The sequence below is a fragment of the Stomoxys calcitrans genome, chromosome 5 (genome assembly GCF_963082655.1).
Source record: "Stomoxys calcitrans chromosome 5, idStoCalc2.1, whole genome shotgun sequence".
NCBI classification, from domain to species: domain Eukaryota; kingdom Metazoa; phylum Arthropoda; class Insecta; order Diptera; family Muscidae; genus Stomoxys; species Stomoxys calcitrans.
The window spans coordinates 13,140,228-13,165,681 of record NC_081556.1 but is presented as its reverse complement, the minus strand read 5'-3'; the positions used below and the strand labels follow the sequence as shown (position 1 = coordinate 13,165,681).

The 25,454-nt window shown below is 37.9% G+C and overlaps 1 protein-coding gene across 1 annotated transcript; it reads left to right on the top strand.

Annotated features, from left to right (window-relative positions):
• Positions 1-16,257: 16,257 nt before the first annotated feature.
• On the top strand, positions 16,258-20,237 carry LOC106088686 (vitamin K epoxide reductase complex subunit 1-like protein 1). Its single transcript, XM_013254337.2, has 3 exons — positions 16,258-16,527; positions 16,608-16,729; positions 19,946-20,237. The coding sequence occupies exons 1-3, from the start codon at positions 16,370-16,372 to the stop codon at positions 20,179-20,181; spliced, it is 516 nt and encodes a 171-aa protein (XP_013109791.1). The 5' UTR covers positions 16,258-16,369; the 3' UTR covers positions 20,182-20,237.
• Positions 20,238-25,454: the final 5,217 nt, after the last annotated feature.

Genomic DNA, 25,454 nt, shown 5'->3' with positions numbered 1-25,454 from the left:
GCTCCTAAAAGCTGCAATTATTAACCGATTGGGTAGAAATTTTGCACACATTGTTCCGTTACGACTTCCAACAATCGCGCCAAGTATGGTCTGAATAGGTCTATAATCGGATATAGCTCCCATAAAAGCCGCAGTTGTTATCCGATTGAGCGGACATTTTCCACGTAGGGTTCTGTTATGACTTCCAAAAATCATGACAAGTATGGTCCAAACCGATGTATAACCTGATATAGCTACTATAAAAACCGATTTCCTGATTTGACATCTCAAGCCCAGGGAAGCCTCACATTTTATCCCATAGGGCTGAAGTATGTACCTAGTGTTTTGTTTCGACTTCCAACGATCGTCTCACGTACGTCCAAATCCTTTGTGTAAACCATTAGCAGAATCCATGGTGGCGGCTTCCCAAGATACGGCCGGGCCGAACTTAGCAAGCTTTTACTTGTTAAAATACACTTCCATCAGCAGGTTTGTTTTATTTACCCAATAAGCGGCTAGCCGTATACCCGTCTATTTATTGCCGATTATTAATGACATTGTTGTTAAGCGTTAAAAATAGAAAACATATGTTGTCATCATTCAATCTGAATGGCAATGACTAAACGAGGATGAACGCAAAGTAATAATTCAATGAATAAACGTTCTGGAATGCAAAAATTTTTGCTAATTTAAATTGAATCACAATTATGAACTCCGAGAAACGTTTTTTTTATAATTAAAATGACTTTTTGAGTGTCACGTTGAAAAATGCAACTCTGCAAACAAATGCTACAAAAGCAGCGCTCAAAAGCAAAACAATTTTTAGCTATGACGCCTTAAAACACTACTTCACGTACGGCAACACAGAATGACGCTCAATTTTAGTCCTCAAAGTTGAATAGTTTTTAACTTCTGCGCTTTGCTTTTGTGGATTTGTTTGCAGAGTTGCGTTTTTCAACGCAACGCTCAAAAGCAAAGCACCCATTTACGTACAGTTACTTTCTTCAGCACAAGATTTTGTGATTTTTAAGTTACAAAAAAACCGAAGAGTGCCGAACGAAAAAAAGTCACTAGGTGGACGCTTTTAGCATTTTTAGCAAGTGCTTTTTACCCTATTTTGTAAGTTTGAGTTTTTTTGTGTCGCTTTTTGTCACGGGGAGCCTATTTCATTTAACAAAAATCGTCCCACAAATATTCCATTAAGGGATGGGGCATATGTATTTCTCTCAAATCAGTGAGTGAAGTCCGATTAAAATTTTACCCAAAGATCAGCGGGCACTTTCGCCAAGTCCAAACGAAGCGCTAATTAAGACACTTCTTAGAAGAAAAGTTTCATATGGCTGAATATATCACAAATGTCAAGGAGAAAATTTTCACTGAACATGTTCCCTGGTGTTCCACCCATGATTAAAACCTCGGCGTTCTGATGGGTCAATTTTTTTTTACAATTTTTATTACGCTTTTTTTTTTGGTAAATTGTTGGCATCACTGCCTACTGACATGATTTTGTTGTGTCTGATCCAAAATGTCTTTTTGTCTTATACCCATATAGAACATGAGGGACCAGGGTGGCGTATGACGTATATGGGTATAATTATCGATTAGTAATCATACGCACCCAAGTACAATTAACACGACAAGGATATTACATTAAATGGATAATCTTTTTCGCCGATTTATATTTGCCACGAACTTTATGGCATCTCTCTGAGCTATGACATCCACAGATACAGGATCGCTGACACGAAATGTTACCAACTCAATTGCCCATATTTTTCTGTGTTCAAATATTTGTTTTATTAATTCCAATGACAAAAATGTCTGGAAGTTATCTCAAGCTCACAATTCATTCACTTTTGTTCGATATGATCACATTTTTCCTTGACTATTGAAAAGAATCGGTCAAAAACCGAGTTATAAGCTGCATGTAATGTAATCTGCCAGTATGTTGGCCCTCTTATCGAACGCCAGCAACTCTCTCGTCCTTCTACGGTCGATGACAGGGTAGAGCGCCTTTGCAGTCCGGCAATCATTTCCTGGTATCCCCTCATGCCAAGGAACCCATGTCAGCGTAATATCGTGGGCCCGGAGCCTATCTGGATTCTGCCAAAAATTTACCCTTATTAACTGAGTTTGTATTTTAATTATTTTGGTCTCAAGAAGTCATATGGAGATATCGGTACTTGAGGGAGCCTATATCACCATATTGACCGATTCGGATAAAACTTGGCACTGATGTTGTATGTCATTGGGCCAAATTTCAGCCATATCGGATAAAAATTGAGGCTTCTAGGGGCAGAAGAAGTTAAATGGGGGAATCGGGATCGGACCGATTCGGATAAAAATTGGCACTGATGTATGTCATTGGGCCAAATTTCAGCAAAATTTCAGCCAAATCGGATGAAAATTGATCGGTTTATATGGGGGCTATATCTGTTAATAGACCGATTCGGATCATACTTGGCATTTATGTTGAAAGTCATAGCTCAAGTTTTTGTTCCAAATTTCAGCCAAATCTGATGAAAATTAAGAAATCAAATCGGAAGATCGGTTTATATGGTTGCTATATCTGTTTATAGACCGATTCGGATCATACTTGGCATTTATGTTGGAAGTCATAACTGAAGTTTTTGTTCCAAATTTTAGCCAAATCGGATGAAAGTTGAGGCTTCTAGGGGCTCAAGAAGTCGATTCAGGGGATCGGTTTATATGGTGGGTGTTGGAAGCAATATCTCAAGCCTTTATTCCAAATTTCAGGCAAATCGAATGAAAATTGAGTCTTCCAATGGCTCAAGAAGTTAAATCCGAGGATCGGTATATATGTGGGCTATATTTGTTTGTAGACCGATGTGGATCATATATGGCATGGATGTTGGATATCATAACTCAAGTCCTCGTTGCAAATTTTAGCCAAACCGGATGAAAGTTGAGGCTTCTAGGGGCTCACAACTCGGGGAATTGGTTTCTAGGGTGGGTATATCCAAATCTGAACCGATATGAATGATATGAATCCCCAACAACCTACACCAAAAAGAAGTACCTCTGCGAATTTTCAAGCGACTATCTTTACGCGTTCAACCGCTATCGTGATTTCGACAAACGGACGGACGGACATGGCTAGATCGACTCGGAATTTCGAGACGATCCAGAATATATACACTTTATGGGGTCGCAGATCAATATTTCGAGGTGTTACAAACGGACTGACTAGATTAGTATACCCCCATCCTATGGTGGTGGGTATAACAAATTTAGTTTAAGGGCATAATTTTATTCTACGTACCAAACTTCTGTCAAACCAGAAAAATTAAAGTTTCTAGGAACCTAATAAGGATAATCAAAAAAGCGATTTGTATGGGAACAATATCAGGTTATGGACCGATTTGGATCGCACTTAGCGCAGTTGTTGGTAGTCATAACAGAACACCACATGCAAAATTACAGCCAAATCGGACAAAAAATTCGGCTTCCAGGGCCTAAAGATGTCAAATCGGGAGGTCGGTTTATATGGGAGCTATATCAGATTATATACCGATTTGGACTGTACTTGGCACAGTTGTTAGAAGTCATAACAGAACACTATGTACAAAATTTAAACCAAATCGTGCAAAAATTGTGGCTTCTAGGGGCTGAAAAAGTCACAACGGAAGATCGGTTTAAATGGGAGCTATATCAGATTATAGACCGATTTGGACCTTACTAGGCACAGTTATTGGGAGTCGGAACAGAACATTGCATGCAAAATTTCAGACAAATCGGACGAAAAATTCGGCTTGTATGGGCTCAAGAAGTCAAATCGGGAAGTCGGTTTATATGAGAGCTATATCTGATTATAGACCGATTTGGACCGTACTAGGCACAGTTGTTGGAAGTCTAACAGAACACTATGTGTGCAAAATTTCAAGCGGTCGGCTTTACGCTTGCGACCGCTATCGTGATTTCGACAGACGGACGGTCGGACATGGCTAGATCGACTTAGAATGTCGGGACGATCAAGAATATATATGTTTTATTGGATCTTAGATGAATATTTCTAGGTGCTACAAACGGAATGACTTGATTAGTATACCCCCATCCTATGGTGGTGGGTATAATACGCATATGAGGCATTAATTCAATACTATATATCGGAAGATCGGGTAATTTATATGGCAGCTATATCCAAATATGTTTCGATCTGGACGATATTCAACAAACAGGTGTAAGGTTCTATCAAAACGGACTATTTCAAATGTCATCCAAATCGGATAAAAATGCCCCTTTTATGGGCTCACTCTATATCGGGAGATCGGACTGTACGACAGCTATATCCAAATATGGTCCGATCTGGACGATATTCAAAAGGTTAAGAGGAGTACCGGAACTCGCTGTGCCAAATATCATCGAAATAGGATGAAAATACTGCTCTTATAGGCTCATTACACTACATCAGGAAATCGGTATATATGGCAGCTATATCCAAATATGTTCCGATCTGTACCACATTTGACAGGAATGGGTAGGGGTCTAACAGAACACAGTGTGAAAATGTTCATCGAATTCGGTTAGTACATGAATCTTTTATGGCCTCAATACCCTATATCGGGAGATCGGTCTATACGGCAGCTATATCCAAATATAGTCTGATCTGAAACGTACTTCAGAGAAATGGTTAAGGGTCTACCACAACTCGCTGTGCCAAATATCATCGAAATAGGATGAAAATGCTCCTCTTATAGGCTCATTACACTACATCAGGAAATCGGTATATATGGCAAATATATCCAAATATGGTCCGATCTGTACCACATTTGACAGGAATGGGTAGGGGTCTAACAGAACACAGTGTGAAAATTTTCATCGAATTCGGGTAGTAAATGGATCTTTTATAGCCATAATACCCTATATCGGGAGATCGAGGGGTCGGTCTATACGGCAGCAATATCCAAATATAGTCTGATCTGAAACGCACTTCATAAAAATTGATAGGGCTCTACCAGAACTCACTGTATCAAATTTCATCGAAATCGGATAAAAATTTACCAGTTTATTGCCTCAAGACTTTAAGTCTGGAGATCGGCCAATATAGCGGCTATATATAACTAAAATCCGATATTATGAGATCAGAAGGTCAGGTTTATATACAAAGAATACTAAATCATCAAAAATTGTTTAAATTTTTTTTTTATACCCAAAATATCTGAAAAATTTTAAATACCCAAAAAAGAGCGTTGGGTATTTACCTGGTAAAAACTTAACTCTAGTCATGTTGTTAAAGGAAAAGAAGATGATTCGGCCAGAAAGTTATTCAGCCATGGTAATAATCTCGACAGAAGGGAAAGACTGAACGATCAATAAATCATTCTTCTGAAAGTTTTACTGTATTTGAAATTTTGTTGTTGTCAGTATAAGCCTACATACAATTCCACTTCAGGTTTTATCTGCACACTTTAAGTTGATATGTTACTCATCTTCTGTAGATTCTCGACGAATAACATATTCAAGTTTTGTTTTTTTTTTCGAACCGGAACTTTTGTTTTTGGTAACAACAATGCATTGCACTTGGGCAATTCTAATTAAATAAATTTGTCAAACTTGATGTTGGCTCTGTATGTATGAATATTCAAATAGAAGAAGAATAAGCCAGCGAATCCGCTTCTTGCACGTGACTAACTTTGCGTTCTCATTCTCGGTTACGGATGTATTGTAGTATGCCCCTAAGACCAAGTGCACTTCATTGAAATCTCCCATACCCATGCGCATGCGCATTATAATTTTCATAAATTAACAACTGTTATTTGAGGTACTCGAAATTGTTGAAATAATGTTTGCCAAACAATTATAAAAGTAACAAATTACGTTCTCGTACATTGGAGGCTGGTGCACTCACTCATTCACCTCCATTCCTTTTCCAAATTCGACATTGTTGTCACGAAGCAAGACGTGTCTCATCGGCAAAAGTAGAAGAAGAACAGTTGGATGAATGAACAAGCGCTCAGCTCATTACGCAATTCTCGCACAAGTACCTACCACAGCTCAGGCAGACAGACAGACAGACAGCCAGTAAACAATGATCTTATGATTTTGTAGCAGCAATAACAGCAGTTGATGCCACAAACGGAGGCATTCTGCACGAAACACATTTAAGATATGTATTAAGTCAAGATGCCGCTCTAACTACGATTTGTGCCATCAAATGCAGCAAAAGAAGAAGGCCCTGCAATCGTTCTACTCTACGCAGGAGCAGCATCTTCAAAACATGTGAAATATGATCGTCACTATTCCATGCAAGCCACATTCGCAGTCATCAACACCGCAGCCAAGTTAAATGGTTGCATGGAAGCCTGACCTGGCCTGGTCTGGCTGCTATCAAAGCATCGAACAAAAGCTCTCCATGATTCATGATTATGACATGATGACGTGGAGTTGTCCTTCATATGACTCTAAGCAATTCATTAATGAGAGCATTTTTTGTTGTTGTTTTCTTTGCCACGTTTTTTGTTTTTTTATGTGGCCTGAAGTTCACACAATCTCCGTCTGCCGAGATGCGTTTAGCCTCAACTCATATTTTTAAACTCTGTGGTCAACTGACGGTTTTCTATGATGGATGATCGCAAGCATGCTGCAGTTTGCGAATGAATGTCTGTTGCCGTTGAAGTAGCCTTTGCCACTTTGCCATTGACATTAAGAGCAGTAGCAATGTGTGTTGATTTCGAATGTTCAGCCTCTGTGGCTCGTGTTCAATGTATGCATTCACATCACTCAGCCTGCTAAACGTCTTCCACAAGCCCTCACTTTGTTTTTTATTTTTCTTTCATTTCAATGCCTTCATTTTATCAATGCCACTGAGTTTACCTATGTCAATTTTAAAAAGGTTGCATTTATGTGCAGTAATTGTTGAAAGAAAAGATTATTTATGGTCAGTCAAAGTGTTCTTTCATGATTTACTATTGTGTAACACTATATAAAAAATTTGTTATTAATCTTGTTGATGGGAAGAAGGGAACCCCTTCTTTCGGATAGCCAATATAGCCGAAATACTAAGGCAGAAGGAGCCGATGGTTTGCCAGGAAATCGGCCAATGGATTGCCTGTAAACCGACTAGAGAATAATAAGGCAGCATTAGCCGATGGTTTGTCAATTGAGCAATGAACTATTTAAGACCGCAGGCAGCATGAAGACATATGAGAGCAATCATTGCAGATTTGGAAAAAAAAAATTGGAAGGAATTTACCAAAATGAGTCTGGCAATTAACGGAGATTGCATCATGTTGTTAAAGTCAACGTTCATGGCACCAACTGAATTAACCCAAATGCTTGTGGAAGAGCCCAAACAAATACTGAATGTTATTAACTTTGCTATTGTGTAACACAACTGAAATTTGTTGTTAATTTTGTTGATGTTTTTTGGGAAGAGTGACAGAAATAGCAGTATTCAGTAAGGCAGTGGGAGCCGATGGTTCACCAGTAAACCGGTTAGAGAATGAAAAGGCAGCAGTAGCCATAAAAAACCACAGGCAACATGAAGATGTATGCGAAAAATCATTGCAGACTTGGCAAAAACATTTAAAGGAATTTTGAAAAGTGAGTCTGTCAATTATCAGACTTCGTTGTTGAAGCCAATATTCATGGCAACAACTGACGGCGCTTCAATAGTCCACCTACTGCTAAATAGTCAACAGGATCCAAAGGATATACATCACAACCGCACTGAGGATGACACCATCAGAGGCACTAAATTTAATGCTACATCTAATGCCTCTGGACATTGTGGTTAGACAAATTGCTTTGACCACTGGCGTGTGGCTAAGGGAGCTTTCTCTTTGGTCATGTGGTGGCTGCGGACACTGTTGTCCTTGATACAATGTCCGATGTTCCAGGCAGTGGAGATTACACTCTATCTGAGCTAATAGAAGTAACATTGACTTCTATACGGATGACAAACTAGACGACAAGGTGGGCTTTGGGGTTGGGTGTTGCAATTAAGGAAGCGGCGGAATGGTTAATGGTTATAATGGCAGCCAGGCAGCCATTAAATCCCTGGAGAACATTTTTCTGGACACTAAAACCGCCCTCGACTGTCGCTCAGATCTCTCAACGAGTAGGCTGAACAGTTCAAAATTCACCTGTACTGGGTGCCGAGCAACAGAGATATCCCAGGGAATTGTAAAGCGGACGAGCTTGCGAGACTAGGAACTACCCTACACATTCCAGGGAAACTGAAATCTGTGGGTATGCCTCTAGCGACATGTAAGCTAAGTTTTCACGACCAGGCTCGAAGGACAACGAATAATAGATGGTCACAAAGAGGGGGCCGTGAGCATTCCAAAACTATGTGGCCTAATCTAGACTTAAAGAGGTCTACCGCTTTGCTATCACTGACTAGAACAGACGCAGATCTCCTAACGAGATAACTGAACAGTTCAAAATTAACCTGTATTGGGTGCCGAGCAACAGAGATATCCCAGGGAATTGTAAAGCGGACGAGCTTGCGAGACTAGGAACTACCCTACACATTCCAGGGAAACTGGAATCTGTAGGTATGCCTCTAACAACATGTAAGCTAAGTTTTCACGACCAGGCTCGAAGGAAAACAAATAATAGATGGTCACAAAAAGTAGGCTGTGAGCATTCCAAAACTATGTGGGCTAATCTAGACTTGAGGTCTACCGCTTTGCTATCACAAACTAGAACAGACGTCTCAGTCAGTGTGTCCGTTATGACAGGTCACTGTCTAATCGGAAAACATGCTGATAGGTTAAAGGTTGCCAGCAATGACTTTTGCAGAAGCTGTTAGGTAATCAAAGAAGAAGAGACTATAGAACACCTTCTGTATGTGTGTCCCGCACTAGCAGTCAGAAGGAGTTCAACTTCAGGTTTTCATTTCTTTGAGAACCTGTCTATGATTTAGCGGATTCAACAGTAGGAACTGGAAGGCATCTTCTTTCGTTTGTTCCTGTGGTATCGCAATCGATGAAAACCTCCAAGTGAGTCTGATGGCAGACTGCCACTTAAACCTAAGCTTACCCTACCACTAAAATTTACTTTTGAAATGGCATAAATAAGCTGATTTTTAGAAATTCGAATACAGGAAAAAATGCATGGTGTAAAATTCAACCCAAAGAACCCATATGAGCGCATTTGGCCGCTCAAGTGCGCATAAGCGCAGCGCGTTGTTATGTAACTCCACAGACACGCTCGTAAGATTAAAGGCTATGTAACTTGATCTCAATGGTAGTTTCCTTCATAATAGAAAAAAAAATGCCAAAAAATTTCAACTTAAAATTTACTTGAAAATAAAATCGTTTTCAGTTAAAAATTAATTGACTCAATCATTTTTAATTGAATATGATTTTTTTCAATTACAGTCGTGATTGACATTTTTGCCATTTTCAATTAAAAAATTAATTGAATCTAAAAAATTTGTTCAATCGCAACGTGATCGAAAATTTTGTAATTTTCAATTAAAAAATTAATTGATTTAATCATTTTTATACCCTCCACCATAGGATGGGGGTATACTAATTTCGTCATTCTGTTTGTAACTACTCGAAATATTCATCTGAGACCCCATAAAGTATATGTATTCTTGATCGTCGCGACATTTTATGTCGATCTAGCCATGTCCGTCCGTCTGTCCGTCCGTCCGTCTGTCTTTCGAAAGCACGCTATCTTCCGAAGGAGTAAAGCTAGCCGCTTGAAATTTTGCACAAATACTTCTTATTAGTATAGGTCGGTTGGCATTGTAAATGGTTCATATCGGTCCATGTTTTGATATAGCTGCCATATAAACTGATCTTGGGTCTTGACTTCTTGAGCCTCTAGAGTGCGCAATTCTTATCCGATTGGAATGAAATTTTGCACGGCGTGTTTTGTTATGATATCCAACAACTTTGCCAAGTATGGTTCAAATCGGTCCATAAACTGATATAGCTGCCATATAAACCGATCTTGGGTCTTGACTTCTTGAGCCTCTAGAAGGCGCAATTCTTATCCGATTTGAATGAATTTTTGCACGTAGTATTTTGTTATAATACCCAACAACTGTGCCAAGTGTGGTTCAAATCGATTAATAACCTGATATAGCTGCCATATAAACCGATCTGGGATTTTGACTTCTTAAGCCTCTAGAGGCGGCAATTATTATCTGATTTGCCTGAAATTTTGTACGACGAATTCTTTCATGGCCATCAACATACGTGTTTATTATGGTCTGAATCGGTCTATAGCCCGATATAGCTCCCATATAAATCTATCTCTCTATTTTACTTCTTGTGCCCCCAAAGGGCGCAATTCTTATTCGAATTGGCTGACATTTTACACAGGTCTCCAATATATAATTTAATTGTGGTCCAAACCGGACCATATCTTGATATCGCTTTAATAGCAGATCAAATCTTTTCTTATATCCTTGTTTGCCTAAGAAGAGATGCCGGGAAAAGAACTCGACAAAAGCGATCCATGGTGGAGGTTATATAAGATTCGGCCCGGCCGAACTTAGCACGCCTTTATTTGTTTTAATTAAAGTAAATTTAATGAAAGGCTTTTTGGTCCCCTACTATATAAAAGAAAGAATACTTCAAAGACCCATACGTCTCACATTTGTTAAATCTGTAGCCATGGCAGCCGGTTCTACGCGCCGGATTAACCCGATAGAGTCTTTCATCCGCCTAGGGCTAACGCCTCAGTGCACAGTACACTGCTATGACAACAACAACAAATCTATAGAGCACCCCTACCCGACACCCGAATTTTTTGCAGAATCCCCGCGAATGTGGGTACCCACGGACCTTTGCCATATCCGATTCTTATCCGATTTAACATTTATGTTCCGAATCGGTTCATAACCTGATAAACCTTCAATAGCAAAGCAATTCTTATGCATTATCCTTTGTTTGTCTATAAAGAGATACCGGGTAAAGATTTTGACAAATGCGAACCATGGTGGAGAGTATATAAGATTCGGAACAGGCGAATGTAGCACGCTTTTACTTGTTATTTCTGTGTATTCTACCATGTCTCGGATTATTGGATTTGACCCTGGTCTTGGCGATCCGATCAGAATTAATGACATTTTTATTTGTTATACTCCCAAATGTTATCAGAGTTGGCCGATATTTGTATGTGAAGTAAAGTTGCGGGTCTGGCTTTCACATTGACATATTAGTTGATGCATCTTTCTTAGAAACCGATATTCCAATTTGGCTACTTTATCCACTAAAGGACTCACTTTAGATCTAAAATCTCAAGGGATTTTATTTCTTAACGTTAATTCTCCTAAAGGGGAGTGAGTCGAACTAATGACAATGAGAACGAGAATCACCAGAAATCGAAGTATTTAATTGACTACTGAAATGAAATTGCCAGACAACTGATGGATCACAGACAACACGCCATCGTCATACGTTTCTAGCTTAGCCAAATCTATCACCAGTACCGTAGTGTAACTCTCTAACCTCCCGACTGGCGGGCCTACAGTTCATAGCCTGATAATTTAAAGCGACACTCCCCTTTGGGAGAAATAACATGATAGGCAACCATAATCAGTATATTATTTCTTTAAGGAGTTGGAGGAAACCCAGCATTTAAATCCTCCCACACATATAAGATTTCATATCTAAAAAACTGTTTTAATAAATTCACAAATAACAACTAAATATGCCACTTTCGATTTACTTACAGGTATGTAAAACCTATAGTGAAACTAATTAATGCAAGCATTGACATGGTTGTTCGTTTGGTAAGTAACTCATACACTCTGCGCCAAAAGTGGGTATACACTTGTTGTTTCAAAACGTGGGTGGAAGAAGATACAATAAAAGTTATAAAAGTCTAACTAATTTCAAGACAATGCTTAAGGATGAGCACAAGCAACCATTAAAGGGGAAGGAGGAAGAAGAAGTCTAAGAAAACATTGAATGTTGGCAACTATGACTTTCAAATAGCCATTGACTTTCTTTACCCCTGTAAACAGAGGAAAGTGGAAGAATACATCTCGAAACTTGATATTGACAATGAAAAAAAAAAAGCGCGAAAGAACTTACTTCAATCGCCCTTGTAATCATAGATTCTACAGGGTCGCTAACACAAAGTGTTACCAATTCAAAGGACTACATTTTTTGGTGAAACATGGTTTTGTACATGCCAATGAAGGATGGGTGTATATTCATTTTGGCATTCCGTTTGCAATACATCCAAATATGTAATTTCCGATCCTATAATTTAAAAAAAATTCTTAGTCATCGTAAAAATCTAAGGTGATCTAGCTATGTCCGTCTGCCTATCGAAATCATGCTAGAGATGGTAAACTATCGATAATCGCAACATTCGATATTTCTAATAAAAATATCGGTTGTATCGATATTATTGTTAATTTCCCATTACCTGTATTTCAAACGAAAGTAAGAAGAAACCAGTAAGGAAAGGCAAAAGACGGGCGGAGCCGACGATATAATACCCTACTCCTACCCTTCAATTATAAATTCGGGCAATATATAAAAATATATGTAAATATATGAGAGCTATATCTATGCCTGAACCGACTTTCAAGCAGATCGTTTGAAAATTGTTGTTACTACGGCTGTATAAGTGCAAATCCTGCGATAAATATGTATGGGTGCTACATCCAAATTTGAACCGATTTTAATGAAAGCTCGCAAACATTAACAAAGCTGTCCGTGCCAAATTTTGTGCAGAACGGTGGAAAATTATAGCTACTACGGCCATTTAGATGAAAATTGGGCGATACATATATATGGAAGCTAACTTCAAATCTGAACCGATTTTGATTAAATTTTGCAGATATGTAACAAAACAATCCGAGCCATATTTTGTGCAGTTCGGTTGCAATTTGTAGTAACTACGGCCATTTAAGTGCAAATCGGCGATACATATATATGGGAGTTTTATCTTAATCTGAACCGATTTTTACCAAGATCAATAGCATTCGTCCTTGGCCCAAAAAAGTGATATGTGCAAAATTTCGTGATGATTGATTACAAGAATACATGGACTCACTGATTGACGGACGGACAGACAGACAGACGGACGGACAGACGGACGGACGGACGGACAGATGGACATGGCTTAATCGAATCAGAAAGAGCTTCTGAGTCGATCGGTATACTTATCAATGGGTCTAGCTCTTTTCCTTCTTAGCATTGCAAACAAATGCACAAACTTATAATACACTGTACCACAGTGGTGGTGTAGGGTATAAAAACCAGGAGATCGATTTATATAGAAGCAATCTAAATGCACAGACCGAATAAGAACAAATTTAATAAAGTCAGTTGAAAGTCATGAGAAAAATCATTGTACAACATTTTTTGCGCGAAATGTATCTTAAAAGATACACTCCATGTCGAATAGCTTTTTTTTCCTCAATTTTGCAAAGAATTTAACGTTGCCGATTGTATCGACAGAAAAAATATCAATCGATATTCAGGCAAGAAATAAAAAAATCGATAGTATCCATCGATATTTTGCCAGCTCTTAATCACACTTAAGTCATAAAATGCTCATTTATTATCTAATTTCGCTGAAATTTGACAAAGCGAGTTATGTTGGACCCGTATCAAGCTTTGTCAAGATCGGACTATATATGGATATAGCTGCCATACCGATACATATACCGATCTCCCGATTTAGGATTTTTGGTCCACAACAGAAGCATTTGTTACTCGATTTCGCTGACATTTGGTACAGCGAGCTATGTTAAGAGACATCATGTCCGTATCGAGGATGATCATAATCGGACGATATTTGGATATAGCTATCATATGTACCGATCTCCCGATTTAAGGTATTGGACCATAGAAAACACATTTAGTACAAGGTGTTGTGTTTGGATCCTCGATATCCGCATTGAGTATGGTTTGGATAAGACCATATTTTGATATTGTTTGTGTTGGTCGTTGTTAAAAGGCTGAAGGTAAATTCATCTGCAAGTTTTTCCAACATTTTGATATATGTGCAATGTTTGGTACAATGTAAGTTTCAAAGCGGTCTCTGCTTAAAATATGGCACAATGAAAAGATGCCTTCCAAAATTGCCGTATGTTTTCATGTTGAAATAATTGATGAAACCAAATTTTTGGCTACGAAATAGGTGCAAATATAAAAATGTTTATAAAGGGTGATTTTTTAGCTATTATCGTTTTGGCAACACTGGTTTAAACAGCTAACGCACGTTTCGTGTTTTGAATCACTGTCAAACATCTTCAGTTTGATCTATAATTTAACCATGAATCGTCTAACAAACGAACAACGCTTGCAAATTATTTAATTTTATTATCAAAATGCATGATCTGTTAGGAAAGTATATGTGTGTGTTTTCAGCAACGAAGCTTATTTTTGGCTCAATGGGTACGTAAAAAAGCAGAATTGTTGGTTTTGGCCAAAAGTATTTCAAGAGTTGCCAATGCATCCAGAAAATGTCACAGTTTGGACCAATTTTTGTGGGCTGGTGACATCATTGGACCGTACTTCTTCAAAGATGATATGAATCGCAACGTAACAGTGAATGGTGGGCGCTACCATGAGATGATATCAAACTTTTTTTTTGCCCAAATACAAGTGCTTGACTTGCATGACATGTGGTTTCAACAAGACGATGCCACATGTCACACAGCACTTGTAACAATGGACTTATTGAGAGGCAAGTTAGGTAAATATTTTATTTCATATTCGGAACCGGTCAATTGGCTGCCTAGATCGTGCGATTTAACGCCTTTAGACTATTTTTTGTGGGGTTATGTTAAAGCTCATGTCTATACAGACAAGCGCGCTTAAAATGTCAAACTGGAAGACAACATTGAGCACTTATTCGTTAGATATCAGCTGAAATGTTGGAAAGAGTATGCCAAAATTGGACTAAGCGGATGGACCATTTGAACCACATTAAATTATATGGACCACATTAAATTACATGGACCACATTAAATTATATGGACCGTACTATCCATTCAAATAAAGATTTCATGCATTTTTCTGCAGTTTATGTGTGTGTGTGTTTTGTTTTTGAAAAACTTTCCTATAGCTCTTAAAAAACCACGCTTTAGTTGCCCAATATATTTTCTTCCAAGTAAGTTAGTTTAATACCTACATGCCAAATTACAGACCTCTAGCTCCATTTGTAAAGAAAGTACAAAATGGTACCAACAAGTACCAAATAGTACCAATTGAAGCGCTAAACGTACTGTTTCTCCCACTACCGGTACGATTTTCGATACTTTTTATACCCTCCACCGTAAGGTGGGGGTATATTAATTTCGTCATTCTGTTTATAACTACTCGAAATATTCGTCTGAGATCCCATAAAGTATATATATTCTTGATCGTCGCGACATTTTATGTCGATCTAGCCATGTCCGTCCGTCCGTCTGTCTGTCGAAAGCACGCTAACTTCCGAAGGAGTAAAGCTAGCCGCTTGAAATTTTGCACAAATACTTCTTATTAGTGTAGGTCGGTTTTTATTGTAAATGGGCCATATCGGTCCATGTTTTGATATAGCTGCCATATAAACCGATCTTGGGTCTTGACTTCTTGAGCCTCTAGAGTGCGCAATTTTTATCCGATTGGAATGAAATTTTGCACGACGTGTTTTGTTATGATATCCAATAACTGTGTCAAGTATGGTTCAAATCGGTCCATAACCTGATATAGCTGCCATATAAACCGATCTTGGGTCTTGACTTCTTGAGGCTCTAGAGGGCGCAATTCTCATCCGATTAGAATGAAATTTTGCACGACGTGTTTTGTTGATATGGCTCCAGTAGCATGACAATTTTTATCCATTATCCTTTGTTTGGCTATAAAGAGATACTTTAACCCCAAAATGTGTTATTCATTTGTGATGATAAATTAAGTTTAAGCTATGTTTTGAGATTTGGGTTCGTGGAATATATTGACTCGATTTAGGACTGTTTAAAAGAGATTTGGGTTCGTGGAATATATTGACTCGATTTAGGACTGTTTAAAAGAAATTCTTAACACTTATTACTAAAACTCTTGCAACTAAAATGATGCATGGAAATTGAAAAAATTTTATAATTAAATCAACGATCCCCATAATGTCTGTTTGAATATAAAATATAACATCATGCCATGATACATATTTTTGGCTACAGAGTGTAGCTTTAAAGCGTTTGCGCGTAAATTAGGGTGACCATATATCGATGGTGATATGCATGATATATTTTTTAGCTCTTTTACAAGTGTGTACACTTGAAAGCTGGTCACCCCTATATATCATTATTATTGTGAAAAACTAAAGCCATTGTCATTTAATCACAATTTCCCACAGTATTAAATAGACCTTTGACCAATAGACATCTATATTGAAATATATATACAACATAAGCCGGCAATTTGATAACAAAAGAAAAGAAGACATATTATTTTAGTGTATAATGAACGAGTGTAAATACTTACGTTTTTGGTGTATTTTGGGATTTATTGTTTCGCTGTATGCCACCTATGTGGAAATAAATTTGATATTAAATAGTCAATACAAGGCTCTGTGTGATTTAGCTCCAAAAATCAGCTGTACCAAGGCTTTTGCTTCGCCGTAAGTAGAGAAAGAGCAGTCGGGCTGAAGCCAATTACAAAAAAAAAATAATATGAAGTAATTTTTGATATTTCTTTTAGATATGGCAAAGGTTTTGGCTTATTGAATAATATTGTTTCCGATTCGGAAACTTCGTCATCAGTGTGGAACCCACCAAATGGTATATTTGGCATCGTTTATTATGCAGTGCTGTATGCAACAGGTAGGTTACCGTTTTAAGTCTACTCCAAACTGTTAAATATTTCACATTGACAATTATTGTATGAAAATATATAAAAAATATTTAAAAAACAAATCCTTTCTAAGGTATATACACTGAAAAATTCGAGCCAAAGATAAGCAAACTTAATTTAGACGATCAATTTTCCAACTTTTTAAGAAAACATTCCCTTTGGAGAAAAATATTTCCTTTCATATTAAGGATTTTTTATTTTAAATGACAGTTTAATAAATACTTAACTTTGCGTCTTGTTATTAGAAACCAGTAAGGAAGGGCAAAAAACGGGCGGAGCCAACTGTATAATACCCTACACCTACCCTATAAGTACAATGTGGGAGCTATATCTAATTCTAAACCAATTTTTATGGACCTCGACGGATGTTTACAGATGGGTTATTAAACAATCCGTATCAAATTTAGAGCAAATATGTTCAAACTATGGGTTGCCCAAAAAGTAATTGCGGATTTTTTAAAAGAAAGTAAATGCATTTTTAATAAAACTTAGAATGAACTTTAATCAAATATACTTTTTTTACACTTTTTTTCTAAAGCAAGCTAAAAGTAACAGCTGATAACTGACAGAAGAAAGAATGCAATTACAGAGTCAAAAGCTGTGAAAAAATTTGTCAACTCCGACTATATGAAAAATCCGCAATTACTTTTTGGGCAACCCAATATAATAACTGCAAATGCAAAATGCAAATTTTGCCCATGAACATTCCCTTAAGGAACAGGGGCAAACTTCTCACATATCAATGAGTGTAGTCCGATTCAAGTTTCAGCTCAGTGATAAGGGGCCTCCTATTTATTGCCGAGTCCGGACGGCGTGCCGCAGTGCGATACCTCTTTGGAGAAAAGTTTTACATGGCATAGTACCCCACAAATGTTGCCAGCATTAGGAGGGGAAAACCACCGCTGAAAATTTTTTCTGATGGTCTCGCCAGGATTCGAACCCAGGCGTTCAGCGTCATAGGCGAACATGCCTATGCGGACAAACTGTAGTAACTACGGTTGACAAATTACAACTTTATTCCAAATTACCCAAAATCTGACGAACATATGTATTGGAGCTATACCTAAATCTGAACCGATTTCGAGCAAAATTCTTAGATAATGTGGAAGTCGTCAAGAAAAGCGTTTGCAAAATTTTGGTAAGATTGGTTAAACAATAAGTGGCTCTTGGAGTGAAAAGCGGGCGATATATATATATATATGACAGCTATATTCTAATTTGAGGCGATTACTATAAAATTCACCATTAATGTCCAAAGTCATAAGAAAGTCCTTTCTACCAAATTTCGAGTGAATCAGTTAACAAATAACCATTTTATTGCATTATTACTGCAAATCGGGCGAACATATATATGGGAGCTGTATTCAAATCTGAATCGAGTTTTTCCAATTTCAAAAGGCTTCATCTCTAGGCCGAAAAACATGCCTGTACCAAATTTTAAGACGATCGGAAGTTTGTACAAAAATTAACATGGCCAGACGGACAGACAGACAGACGGACATAGCTATATCGAATCGGAGAGTGATTCTGAGTCGATCGGTATGCTTATCAATGGGTCTATCTCTCTTCCTTTTGGGTGTTACAAACAAATGCACTAAGTTATAATACTGTGGTACAGGGTAGTGGTGTAGGTTACATAAATTCTAAACTGAAGGTCACAATATAAAAATATTGTTGAGAGTTTGGAAATTGACCTTGGGACAAAACAACAGTGAACCGTAGTTAAAGGCGCAAAATAGCCTTACAAATAGGGGTTTCTTTAAATGTGTATTATTTTTATATAAACTAGACATTCCATTTGTAACACCTCGAAATATTGATCTAGGATCCCATAAAGTATATATATATACTTGATCGTCTTGACATTCTGATTCGATCTAGCCATGTCCGTCTGACCGTCTGTCGAAATCACGATAGCTGACAAACGCATAAAGCTAGCCGCTTGAAATTTTGCACAGATACTTAGTATTGATGTAGGTGGTTGGGGACTGCAAATGTGCCATATCGGTTCAGATTTGGATATAGCTCCCATATAAACCGATCTCCCGATTTGACTTCGTGAGCCCCTGATAGCCACAATTTTTGTTTGAATTGGTTGAAATTTTACACATAGAGTACTGTTATGACTCCCAACAGTTGTGTCAAGTATGTTTCAAATAGATCAAGAACCTGATATAGCTCCCATATAAACCGATCTCCCGATCTGGCTTCTTGAGCCCCTGGAAGCCTCAATTTTCATCAGATTTGAATAAATTTTGTACATAGTGTTCTGTTATGATTTTCAACAACTGTGCCAAGTACGTTCCAAATCGGTCTGTAACCTGATATAGCTCCCATATAAACCGATCTCCCGATTTGACATCTTGAGCCCCTGGAAGCCTCAATTTTCATCAGATTTGAACAAAATTTTGTACATAATGTTCTGTTATGACGTTCAACAACTGTGTCAAGTACGGTCCAAATCGGTCTATTACCTGATATAATTCCCATATAAACCGATCTCCCGATTTGACATCTTGAGTCCCTGGAAGCATCAATTTTCATCAGATTTGAATAAAATTTTGTACATAATGTTCTGTTATGACGTTCAACAACTGGGTCAAGTACGGTCCAAATCGGTCTATTACCTGATATAACTCTCATATAAACCGATCTCCCGATTTGATTTCTTGGGTCTCTGGAAGCCCCAATTTTTGTTCATTTTAGCTACAATTTTGCACAAAGTGTTCTCCGGATTCCAACAAATGTGCCAAGTACGGTCCAAATCGGTCAATAACCTGATATAGCTCCCATATAAACCGATTTCTCAATTTGACTTCTTGAGTCCATGAAAGTCGCAATTTTCATCCTATTTGGCTGAAATTTTGGACAAAGTTTTCTGCTACGAAATCGGTCTATAACCTGATATAACTCCCATATTTTAGCATAATCCATGGTGGTGGGTTTCTCAAGATTCGGCCCAGCCGAGCTTAGCACGCTTTTTCTTGTTTTAAATTAAGTTTTTGCTCGTTAGCTCGTTTTCATTGCTAAAATCCTACGAATAAAGAAAAATCTAAAATTTTGGGCCAACTTATTTTTCAGTGTAAGATACATCCCTGCCAAATTAAATGTAATTCCTACTTGTTAAACTTTCTTCATATTTAGACACTTTGATTTTTACCTAACTTTGATTTTCTCTCTTTCAGCCAATATAAATCATCGTTCTTTGAGAATACTCCAATTCATATGCTGCATTTTATCCAACATGATGTCCATATATCTGGCCTATATTCTTTATATATTGGACGATATATGCGTGGTGTGTCTAACAATATATCTGATCAATTTTATGTGTTTATGGGAAATGTTGAGAAATGAAAAGAGTTTATGGACCAGAGATTTTCCTTTCCCCAAAAGTAAAAGCTCAACAAAAATTGATTAAAATTACTTAAAATTTGTTATATATTGAAATATATGTATATATGAACATTTGTTCAAGACTGGTGTTTTATTGTGGCTACATCTAAAACTACTAACTAGTATAATATTAGCCTAATTCGGAGACACTATATGGAAAACAGCTGTGCTAATTATTTTCCCTAATGTAACGTAATGCATAACAAATACGTGTTCAATTTCCAAGTAGTTGAACAAATGAATAGCATTTTGTCATGGTGTAAATGTGCCATGATATGGGGATACGAGTGTCTAATGACAGGCCAATATGGCAAAAAACAAGTACCTTAAAAACCCCCCCCCCCCCATCCATGATCCTCATGGCTATTCAACATTGTTTTGGAGAGCGTTTCAAAACATTACAAACGATGCTTTTCAAAATCAAATAACGTCAAATCAATGACACCATTTCAAACACTCTTCATGAAGACGACTCACTAAACATAGCAAAAGAAGGCTTCAAAAGATCACTCAGGAAAATGAGTTAGTTAGAATGGAAGCGAATATGCATAAGATTCTATTATATCTATGGGCCCCAAATCTAGGTGGACTATATTTGGTGTTAAAAAACGTAATGTACGATGAATTATAAAATTTTTTTCAAAGAAACCATGGGTCTAACATTAAAATCGAATTTTTGGTTTTTGAGGACAAACTGTGTCCATTACTTATTTATTTCCTACAACCAGACGAAACGGGTAAATTCTTATAAAGGGTGATTTTTTAGCTATTATCTTTTTGGCAATACTTTTTTCAACATCTCACGCACATTTCGAGCTTTGTTTCACTGTCAAAGATCTTCAGTTTGGTCTATTTACCATGAATTGACTTACAAACAAACAACACTTGCAAATTATAGAAATTTATTATCAAAATGCGTGATGTATAAAGAAAGTGTGTGTGTGTGTATGTGTGTATGTGTTCAGCGACGAAGCTCATTTTTGGCTCAATGGGTATGTAAACAAGCACAATTGTCGATTTTAGAGTGAAGATCAGCCAGAAGCATTAGCTACCAATGCATCCAGAAAAAGTCACAGTTTGATGCGGTTTATGGGCTGGTAGCATCATTGGACCGTACTTCTTCAAAGATGCTGCAAATAGTAATGTAACTGTGAAAGGTGAGCGCTACCGTGAGGTGATATCCTACTTTTTTACCCAAAATGCAAGAGCTTGACTTGCATGACATGTGGTTTCAACAAGACGGTGCCACATGCCACACAGCACGCATAGCAATGGACACAGCGAGAGACGAGTTCGGTGAACATTTTATTTCCCGTTCGGGACCGGTCAAATGGCCGCCTTGATCGTGCGATTTAATGCTTTTAGACTATTTTTTGTAGGGCTATGTAAAACCTCTTGTCTTCAATTGGCACATTGGAGGACAACATCAAAGCATTTATTCGTGAGATACATGCTGAAATGTTGAAAAGAGAAGCCGAAAGACACTAAGACTTCTACTTCTGCAGGAGAAGTTTGGTAGGAAGTGGGGAGTTAACCAAGAGATGATTTGCATCTATTATGAGCCAGTGTTCTAATAAGGGGAATTGTGGAAGTTTCTAGAAAGATTGAACCAGGAATTCCAAAGACTGGAATCATGGGAGCGTTGAGATCCATAAAGCAGGCAGGTTTGGAAGCGATGCTGGATAATCAACCTATTGAGGTCTACATTTCGAGTTTGGTGACCAAGGTTGCGCTTAGGTTGGGGGAGCCGGCATGCTGAAGGTGAATGGGTACTCAGCTCCATTCTGAATGCTATGCAGTGGGTAGACTGATGAAGGTCTCAAACTACTTTGCACCGAGATCGATTCAAGACAGATGCTGTGTTTGAGGTCTTCACTGATCCAAAAGTCTGTCCGATCTTTCCGTGACTTTCTGAAAACGAGTTTGCCGCCTTCTAAACACTGGAGGACACCGTAGCGCAGAGTTTAGCATGTCCGCCTATGATGCCGAACGCCTGGGTTAAAATCCCGGCGTGAACATCAGACAACTTTTCAGCGGTGGTTATCCACTTACTAATGCTGCCTACATTTGTAAAATATCCTGCCGTTCGGACTCGGCATAAAAAAGCGGGCTCCTTATCATTGAGCTTAACTTTCAACAGATTGCACTCATTGATATGAGAGAAGTATCCCTTGTTCCTTAATGGAATGTTCCCGGCAAATTCAGTAGTAAACACAGGATTTATGTGGAGGCTGTGGCCGCGCTCAAAGCCTTGAATACGAGGACTGTGAGGTCAAAGTGCATAGGAGAATATTTAGAGTCCCTTAACAAACACTATATTGGTGTGCCATATGGTATTCCGGGAAATGATAAAGCAGGTGCTATGAATGGCAAGTACTGTATAAATTGAATTGTATAAACTGTACTGTATAAACTTTACTCCATAAAATGAACTGTATCAAGTTTCAGCTCCATAGCTACATTACTATTGCTATGTGTATTTTTTTTTGCTATTTCTATCCATTTGGTACAAAATTTCGAGTGTACCCACAAAGTGAAGGCAATAAAAAATCCATTCGGCTGTTTGTCTAGCATGATCTTAGCCATCGAAAAAGGTACGATTCATAGAAGCGAAGATGTTACCTTGCCAAACATGCTCACATGCAGCATTGCAACAGCATCCCAAAAAAAGGAGGTTGCTTGTGCATAGTTAGGACGGATAGATGGATGAATAAATGAATGAATGTATGTATGGAACGTTTTGATTTTGTTTCGGGCTAGTTTTGGGTCTTTTTGTTCTTTTGTTAGGCTTCTTTAGCGATTTAATTTATGAGATCACGAAGTTTAGTGACAATTTACATAAAAATAAATTTTAGCAAATTTCCTAAGCACATGAATAGATGTAACCATAACTGATGGCAGAGGATAATAGGAAACCACACTAAGGTATATAGAGGTATTGCACTACAATTGTTGGACAAAAATCTCATAATCGACACACTTTGAAAATAATCGTAAAAAAGACGCTACGGGATGACTACACCATTTTGTTGTTGTTTTTTTTTCTTTAATGGCAAAACAATGGTTAAACTCAATTTTAATTTGCTTAAACGCCATAAACCAGACAATGATTTACTTGTTCATTTCATTCAATGGTCCTTTTTTATTTTTAGCTAGATATGAGAAGTCATCAGAGTACACAACAATGTTTGGAAAAACTTAATAAATTGGGTTATTTTTTTTTTTTTAATTTCTTGTTGACTGAAGACAATATCTTCTTGATCTACAACTAGATATTGTTTCAACACCTAATCATTGATCTGGTTTAGGGTTAATAACTAGAGTTGGGTAAGGACAGTAAAGAGTTATGGTGCTATTATTATGGCTGTCATTCCTCAAAGGGAAGAAGATGAGTTTGTTATACAGCAATTTGTATCTACGAATAGATATATCTTTTAAGCTTTCCATACAGACCAAGACGGCACAGTAGGCAGAAATAGTATAGAATTGGAATTGAATCCTTTTAAATAGATATTTAACATCCTGTGGGTATACTACAATAGCTACATCGTTCCATTAGAAACATGTGGAAATGTTGACCCTATAAAGATGCATACTCGTATGTATATACAGTGAGCGACAAAAATCAACTACAATTTTGCTTAATGTATTCTCCTGTATCATCTTCTCCTTGTAATATAAACATCAATTGGTATTTATTTGTTATATTGCTCAAAAATTACTGAACCGATTTTTTTAAATTGTCATAGAGTTTAGCATATCCGCCTATGACGCCGAACGCCTGAGTTCAAATTGCGTCGTGAACATCAGAAAATAATTTCAGCGGTGGTTGTCCCCTTGCTAAAGCTGTCTACATTTGTGAGGTATCCTGCCATGTTAAAACTTCTCTGCAAAGTTATGTCGCTATGCGCCACGCCGTTCGGACTAGGCATAAAAAGGAGGCACCTATCATTGACCTTGAATACGATCCATGTAATTTAATGTTTGCAGATTATTTCATGAATGTTGACCGTGACAGCGCCTCAAATGGTCCATCCGCTTCGTTTAATTTTTGGTATACTCTTTCCAACATTTCCGCCGATATCTCACGAATAAATGCTTCAATGTTGTCTTCCAATGCGTCAATTGAAGCGGACTTGTCTGTATAGACAATAGCTTTAACATAGCCCCACAAAAAGTTGTCTCACGATCTAGGCGGCCTATTGACCGGTCCCGAACGTGAAACAAAATGTTCACCTAACTCGCCTCTCAATAAGTCCATTGTTCGGCGAGCTTTGTGGCATGTGGCACCGCCTTGTTGATACCAAATTTCATACAAGTCAAGCTCTTGCATTTTGGGCAAAAAAAAGTTCGATATCATCTCACGGTAGCTCTCACCATTCACAGTTACGTTACGATTCGCATCATCTTTGAAGAAGTACGGTCCAATGATACCACCAGCCCATAAACCGCACCAATCTGTGACTTTTTCTGGATGCATTGTAAGCTCTTGCAATGCTTCACGCTAATCTTCACTCCAAAATCGACCCATTGAGTCAAAAATGAGCTTCGTCGCTCAATGGATGAACTTTCTTAACAGATCACGCATTTTGATACTAAAATTCAATAATTTGCAAGCGTTGTTCGGTTGTAAGACGATTTACGAATATATTCTATCGACTTTTGATTTTGGGAGCTACTTTTGGAGTGTTTTTGAGCCTGGGCGGCCTCCTAAGTACTTGAACCCAATTTTAAATACCATATTCGTATTTAACTGTTTGTTCCAATGGGTAAATATGTTCTGCTTGGGGGGTTTTAGAGGGTAGGACACCAGACACCAAGGAATACATTTGTGTGTCAGATTTGTACTCTACTTTTAAATACCTTTCATTTGAAATTGCCCAAAGCAATAAAAGGGCCCTGTTGGGTGGAGTTTTATGGGTTGGGCCCATCAGTGCACCCATCTCCGAGATCTAGCGTTTGTGAAAAGGTGGTAAGGAGGAGGGTCCGCCCCCTTCGGATATCAAAAAATATAGTACCATATTATCATCGGGGGCTCAAACTCTCTCATTTGTAAAAATATCATGAAAATCAGTTCAACCATTTTTGAGTCCATACGGAACAGACAAACAAACTAACAAACAATCAAAGCGCCACAATTTCATTCCTCACGCAAATTTCTGCCAAATTGGATGAGAATTGCGCCCACTAAAAGCTCAAGAAGTCTAATCGGCAGATCGGTATATATGGACTGATTTAGACCATACTAAGCACAGTTGTTGAAAGTCATAATAAAACACCTCATGCAAAATATTAGCC